The sequence below is a fragment of the Octopus bimaculoides genome, chromosome 2 (genome assembly GCF_046866305.1).
Source record: "Octopus bimaculoides isolate indiv1 chromosome 2, ASM4686630v1, whole genome shotgun sequence".
Classification (NCBI taxonomy): domain Eukaryota; kingdom Metazoa; phylum Mollusca; class Cephalopoda; order Octopoda; family Octopodidae; genus Octopus; species Octopus bimaculoides.
Genome location: NC_142929.1, coordinates 101,589,136 through 101,597,450, shown reverse-complemented (window position 1 = coordinate 101,597,450; position 8,315 = coordinate 101,589,136). Strand labels below are relative to the sequence as shown.

The window sequence follows — 8,315 nt, the reverse complement described above, 5'->3', positions numbered from 1 at the left end:
TCCTCAGTCAAATCGTCCAACCCATGCTAGCATGGAAAGCGGACGTTAAACGATGATGATGATGATGATGATATATATACATACATCTATATATATTAAAATGAGAATGCGTGTGTGTCTGTGTGAATCCCTAAAACTCGAGAACTACACAACCAATTTCATTCAAATTTTACACATGCCTTACTTAGGGTACCAGTTGTGTTTTAGTCAAAAAAATTATTAACTTCTTGCATAGTTCGAGCCTACAGCAACATAATATCTCCTCCACTATTTAAGTATTACGTGTCAAAAGTGAAACAAAAACACTCATGTCAAATACTTTCACTTTAAAAATGAAACTATTCCACTAACTGAAACAATCACATTTCGATACTGTAATGACAGATACTTTCACTTTAATGGTGTATATATATGTATATATATATATATATATATATATATATATATATATATATAGAGAGAGAGAGAGAGAGAGAGAGAGAGAGAGAGAGAGATGTATATGTATACATATAGATGTATATGTACACGTATATGTATAGATTGTGTAGATGTATATATATAGATGTACATGTAATATGTACACATATATACATATATATACATGCATACAGATATCTATACATATATACACCCATCACACACACACATACACATGCACACAAACACACACATTAGTCATTTGTTTTCTTATCCAAAATTACGTCAAAGTACTGAATGTATCTTTATGAAATTTGGAAATTATATTCTATGCATAACGGCCATAACACCCATGAAAATTCATATATTTTTGATGTTGATGAAATTTTAACCATACATATTACACACAAATAAAGTAATGTTTCTAAAATTTCTTCTTCTTAGAAGTTACAAAGACCCCTTCATGGGGACTTCACACCCACAATTTAGTCATTTTTCCTAAGCAAAGACGAATACAGTTGTACCATTGGAAGCTATAGGGTCACCCGACCATAACAGATGAGCATTATTTGTAATTCAACGGTACAACAGTGTAAGACTATCCTTTCAGGTATACTTACATTGTGATTTCTGCAATGTGGTGCATAAATTGTCAAGTAAATGAGACACATCTTTGCTTCCACTGATTCACTTGCAAAGTGTTGAGTAAAATTATTTCGTTGCAGACCTCCTTTCAGTCTTTTTATTATCACTGCGACACACATAGTCCCCAGTTGATAACATTGATTTCAAGGCCTTCCCAGATGAGTGACTGGTTGTTCTAAGACATTTATCGATTATAAATTTTTTCTGCACAGTTACCTATCGGTATAGTGGTCATTTGCAAACTCCAGAGGCGACACTTTCATTTCCCTTTACTCCAAGCGTCACACGTTATTTCAATTGGGTCATGCCCTTCCAATTGCTATAGATCCGTAATGCATCTTACAGCTGTGCCTGTCACCTGTATGGTGAGGAATCCTACATTGGGGAGTAGTAACAACTAGGCTAGAGTAGCGGACTGATTATCATGATCATTCGTCTTTTGCTTTCCTGTGAGTGCGTGTGTATATGTGCGTGTCTGTGTGCATGTTGTGTGTGAGGTATATGTGCATTTATGTTTGTGCGCATGCGTGTATGTGTGCATGTATGTATGAGCATGTATGTGAGTGTGTACGTGGGATTGTGTGTGCGGAGGTATATATGCATTCCTGTGCACATGTGTGAGTGTGTACGCGCAAGAGTGTGCAGGTGTGTGTGTATGTGTGTGGTGTGTGAGGAGGCATATGTGCGTTCATGTACGTGCATATGTATATGTATGCGTGTGTATGTATGTGTACATGAATACAGAAATAAAATATAAAATAAGAGTGACTGAAAAGGGGGAAAAGGAGGGGAAGGGTACAAGATGTAAAAATGAAAAATGAATAGAAAATACAAAAAATAACATACAATATAAAATTAAAAAATTAAAATTAAAAGGATAAAATAGAAATTAATACAATTATAAAACAATACAATTAAAAAGTTTTAAAATTCAATGGAAAAAAAAACGATAAAAAATCGCAAAAAGGTAACAGTGTAAAAAAAGTAAGTGGGTATAAGAGAAGAGAAAATAAAATAAAATAAAATAAAAAGATGCTTTTTTTAGGGAGGGTGTAGAGACAGTTGTTAAGAGGAGGGGGTTGTGTTGAGTTCGAAAGGAGTTTGTGTTTGTAGACTGAAAATGTAACGCTGCTCCAGGCAGAGTCAGGAGTATGTGGATCCATGGTGCACGATGAGGCCAAAAACGGAGATATATATATGTATATACATAAACACACACATATATATATATATATATATATATATATATATATATATATATATATATATATATATATATATATATATATATATATATATATATATATATATATATATATATATATATATATATGTGTAGGCGTAGGAGTGGCTGTGTGGTAAGTAGCTTGCTTACGAACCACGTGGTTCCGAGTTCAGTCCCACTACGTGGCACCTTGGGCAAGTGTCTTCTACTATAGCCTCGGGCCAACCAAAGCCTTGTGAGTGGATTTGGCAGACGGAAACTGAAAGAAGCCTGTTGTATATGTGTATATATATATATATATATATATATATATATATATAAATGTATATGTTTGTCCCCCCAACATCGCTTGACAACCGATGCTGGTGTATTTACATCCCCGTAACTTAGCGCTTCGGCAAAAGAGACCGATAGAATAAGTACTACGCGTTCAAAGAATAAGTCCTGGAGTCGATTTGCTCCAGCATGGCCACAGTCACATGACTGAAACAAGTAAAAGAGTAAAGAGTATATATATATATAAACATATATGTACACAAACATATATACACATAAATGTATATATATACAAAAAGTTGAACCTAAGAAGCATCAGTTGTGGTGTGCAAGAGAGACGATTGCACTGGTATGGTCATGTGGCGAGAATGAATGAGGATACCTGTGTGAAAAAGTGCCACACCCTAGCGGTTGAGGGAACCTGTGGAAGAGGTAGACCCAGGAAGACCTGGGATGAGGTGGTGAAGCACGACTTTCGAACATTAGGTCTCACCGAGGCAATGACTAGTGACCGAGACCTTTGGAAATATGCTGTGCATGAGAAGAGCCAGCAAGACAAGTGAGACCATAACCCGTGGCTTTTACCAGGGGTATAGCCAGCCCACTTATGCGTACCTTTCCTTCTTTGGACACAAAACTCTGCTTGCGAAGACCTGTTGAGGCAAGTGAAATTGAAATCGAACCAAATTTGACGACTGGCACCCATGCCAACCTTCCTTCATTGGACACTAAACTCAGCTTGCGAAGACCTGTTGGGGCAAGTGAAATCGAAATTGAACCAAATTCAATGACTGGCACCCATGCCAGTGGAGCGCTAACAGTACCATCCGAGTGGGATCACTGCCAGAGTAGCTGTCTAGCTTCCATGCCGGTGGCAGGTAAAAAGCACCATTTGAGCATGATCGTTACCAGCGTTGCCTTACTGGCACGTGAACAAAACATTCAAACGAGGTCGTTGCCAGTGCCACTGGACTGACTCTTGTGCAGGTGGCATGTAAAAAGCACCATTTGAGCGTGGCCGTTGCCAGTACAACCAGACAGGCCCTCATGCCGGTGGCATGTAAAAGCACCCACTACACTCTCAGAGTGGTTGGTGTTAGTGAGGGCATCCAGCTGTAGAAACTCTGTCAGATCAGATTGGAGCCTGGTGCAGCCATCTGGTTTGCCAGTCCTCAGTCAAATTGTCCAACTCATGCTAGCATGGAAAGTGGACGTTAAACAATGATAATGATGATGATACACAAACATATATATATGTACACACGCATAAACATACATATACACAAACATATATATATATATATATATATACAAATATACATATGTATAAAAATACATACACATAAGCATATATATATATATATATATATATATATATATACACACATATACATATATACACACATACAAATGTGTACAAATACATGCATACACATTTATATACACATGTATAAATGCATATATGTAAAAACATATATACAAACACAAATACAGATACATATGTTACATACATACATACATGTAATATACATATACACTGTATATGTGTGTGTGTGTGTGTGTAGATATATATATATATATATGTATGTATGTATGTAGCCGAGAGTCATTTTTCTACCTGGCCGGCTCCTGTCAACCGTCCTACCCATGCATGCATGGAAGATGCACATTAAATGATGACGATGTATAGGGTGTTTGAAGTGGTGTACAGACATTGCATATTAAGAAAAAAGAGACAGTCAGAATTTCAGATAATTCTTTATTAACACTTTCATTCGTTTAACTGAACTCTTCAAGAAAAGTTGAACCAATTTTTTTTTAAGAGTTCGGTTAGATGAACAAAAGTGCTAATAAAGATATGTCCAAAATTCTGACTGCCTCGCCACTTATTACACTCTCAGAGTGGTTGGCATTAGAAACCATGCCAAATCAGACTCAAGTTTGGTGCAGCCCTCAGCTTACCAGCTCTGATCAAACTGTCCAACCCATGCCAGCATGGACAACAGACGTTAAATGATGATGATGATACACACACACACATATATATATATATATATATATATATATATATTAGTTAAAGTTTAACATTTTCAGGAAGCCATTGTACAACTGATGAAACATATATTCATGTACATACATGTCAGGCTTCCGCATAGTTTCTGCAGTCATTAGTCAATCAATATCTGTAGTAGAAAATACCTGTCCAAGATGCTCCACAGCAGAATAAAGCCCAAAATTACATGGTTGCTGAGTGAACCTTTAATCACTCAACGTGTCTGCATTTATATATATTATCTGTTAGTAGGTTATATGAATTTTTAAGAATGCTTGTTTTTGTGTCTGTACTTTACGACCGTGGAGGCGCAATGGCCCAGTGGTTAGGGCAGCGGACTCGCGGTCATAGGATCGCGGTTTCAATACCCAGACCAGGCGTTGTGAGTGTTTATTGAGCGAAAACACTTAAAGCTCCACGAGGCTCCAGCAGGGGATGGTGGCGAACCCTGCTGTACTCTTTCACCACAACTTTCTCTCACTCTTACTTCCTGTTTCTGTTGTGCCTATAATTCAAAGGGTCAGCCTCGTCACACTGTGTCACGCTGAATATCCCCGAGAACTACATTAAGGGTACATGTGTCTGTGGAGTGCTCAGCCACTTGCACGTCAATTTCACGAGCAGGCTGTTCCGTTGATTGGATCAACTGGAACCCTCGACGTCGTAAGCGACGGAGTGCCAACAACTTTACCACCTCAATTAACCCCTCTCCCCCCACAACATATAAACGTACATGTAATACCAACAGTGAAACTTTCACATCTTACAAAAGAATGAAAACATTAAATACTGTAGTTCCAGATAATTTTCTTATTCGTTTACACATTTCAGTCATTTGACTGCTGGCATGCTAAATCACTGCCTTGAAGGGTTTTAGTCGAACAAATTAACCCCAAGACTTATTCTTTATAAACCTAGTACTTATTCTATCATTCTCTGTTGCCGAACTGCTAAATTATAAGTTGGGGGGGGGGGGTCAAAAACACACCAACATCAGTTCTCAAGTGATGGTGGGGGAACAAACAAATAGATATATCAACATCATCATCATCATTTAACATCCGCCTTCCATGCTAGCATGGGTTGAACGATTTGACTGAGAACTGGCGAACCAGGTGGCTGCACCAGGCTCCAATCTGATCTGGCAGAGTTTCTACAGCTGGGTGCCCTTCCTAACGCCAACCACTCCAAGAGTGTAGTGGGTGCTTTTACGTGCCACCGGCATGAAGGCTACTCAGGTGGTACTGGCAACGGCCATGCTCAAAATGGTATATTTTACGTGCCACCTGCACAGGAGCCAGTTCAGCAGCACTGGCAATGACCTCGCTTGAATGTTTTGTTCACGTGCCACCAGCACAAGTGCCATTAAGGCAACGCTGGTAACGATCACGCTCAAATGGAGCTATTTACGTGCCACTAGCACGGAAGCCAGACGGCTACTCTGGCAATGATCACGCTCAGACGGTGCTCTTAGCGCTCCACTGGCACAGGTGCCAGTCATCGAATTTGGTTCAATCACGAATATATATACAATAGGCTTCTTTCAGTTTCCATCTACCTAATCCACTCACAAGGCTTTTGTCGGCCCGAGGCTCAAGTAGAAGACACTTGCCCAAGGTGACATGCAGTGGGACTGAACCTGGAATGTGGTTGGGAAGCAAGCTTCTTATTACATAGCCATTGTAATTAGCATTATACTTACTAATCCTAAGACAGAATGATCACAGCTGGAACGACATTTATCACAGACCTGCTCAATGAAGACTGACCTGGTTCTAAATAATAACATAAATAAATAGCAAATGGACACACAAAAAGAACAAAAAAATATGCTTGACTTACGTTGTAAATAAAGGATATAGCTGTTGACTGTGTAATATATGATCATGATAAGTTCTTCACAAGATTGTTCATGGTATGATATAACTTCAATGTCGCTATAAGTACTAAACATAGAATTCTTCCGTGGTAAGGCCTGAAAGAAACATTCTGCTAGACTAGTAAAAGAAACAGGCATATCATCCCATTGTAACGTTATGCTATCATAATACAATACCAAAATATTTTCCATCATTTTAAATCGTATCAACTCTGATTTGATAGATGTAATCAATTTGATACGGTATTTCAATTGAGGAAGGTTATTGTATAAACTGACAAGATGTTTAGCAACATGTTCAGCCATTGAAATACTTTTGCAACTAATATATACAGAAATTTCTAGTAATTTTTGCAATTTATGAATTAGAATTTCTAACACATCAGAACTTTCTTCTTGTAAAATATTAAAAGAATATTTCAACATTGTAATTATGCACCTAACAGAGGAATGAGCTTCTTCATTGGCAAGTATTTTATAAGTCTGGAACTTTTTTATTTCAGTGGTTTTTGAGGAAACAATTTCATTCAGTTCAGATTCAAAAACACTTAGACAAAGTTCAACAACCAAAAACAAGTTAATTAATGACACTGGTGTCGCCTTTGCTATCTCTGAAAACTCAGACCAGACGAACCTGATGTTTTCTGGGTAACGGTGACAAATAACATTAAGAAGTCGATAGATTTCAGAAGAAGACAAATGAAGAAATTCATTCATTTTGTGAGATTTATCAGAGTTGATTGATATAAGTAATTTAAATAAGTTTTTGGAAACGGAAATATCAGGTTTGCAGTTATATAAAACATCAGTAATATAAGATGTATAATTGGCGAATGCAGTCCCTTCTTCAACGTATGAACATATAAGTGTCATAGACAACAAAGACTGAAGTTGTAAGCTTTTACCATATTTTATCACATCGGTTGACGGAGACTGAAATAAATAAGGAACAAACAAACATTTTTTGATTATATTCTGTCTTGGAAAATAAGCATCCACTACACAGTTCGTGTTGGGTTTCCTTTCTGGTATTGTACAAAAAGAATTTTTGGTGTCATCATTTGTATCCTCAATCAAAATAACATCATTTTCTTGATTATCAGAGTCATCATCAACTTCTATTACAAAGTCAGGTCCAATTTTAGTCCCTGTACAAGATTTTGGTTGGTTAAATCTAGACAGAAACAGATCCTCTGTATCTGAAAGCTCTGTTAAATCAGGTAGAGAACTCCACTCAGAACTGGAATCAGACAAAATAATACAATGATCACCACTGGACTTCATATTTATCCAACCAAATGCTTATTTTCTTCTTTTTCCCTTTTTTCACTTTCAACAAAGGTTCAGAAATGGTAAACTGGAACTGTTGCAGCAGCTACTCTTTAATTGTGTCCAATCATACATCATTTCAAAGTTCCTGCAATAAAATTAGACAACATGGTTAATGGAAAAGGTAAAATTGGTATAAAAACAAAAGGTGCAAACTTCATAAACGAATATAAAACTGGAATGCTATTGTAGACTTTGTATTTCATGCTTTGAACACTTTATTATAATCGGGTGAGGGTAAGTTGATTACATTGACCTCAATACTTCACTGGTACTAATTTTATCAACCCCAAAAGATGAACAGAATAGTCAGCCTCAGCAGAATTTTAACTCAAAGTGTAAAGACAGACGAAATGTCATTAACAGAAGAAGTGGTGTTTGTATGTGGAAGATGTACAGGAACCTTCAAGTAGGTATCATTCTAAATTTTTGAAAATATTTAATGTAATTTCTACTGTACTTCATCTTGGAGAGCATCCAAAAAGAGACAT

The 8,315-nt window shown here is 37.1% G+C and overlaps 1 protein-coding gene across 1 annotated transcript in view; it reads right to left on the bottom strand.

Annotated features, from left to right (window-relative positions):
- The window catches only part of LOC106871623 (uncharacterized), an 11,399-nt gene extending 3,490 nt beyond the window's left edge, over positions 1-7,909 (bottom strand). The window contains exon 1 of the mRNA XM_014918191.3: positions 6,459-7,909. Coding sequence (XP_014773677.1) covers positions 6,459-7,779 — 1,321 coding nt within the window. The 5' untranslated portion in view covers positions 7,780-7,909. The remainder of the gene's footprint in view (positions 1-6,458) is intronic.
- Between the last annotated feature and the right edge of the window lie 406 nt (positions 7,910-8,315).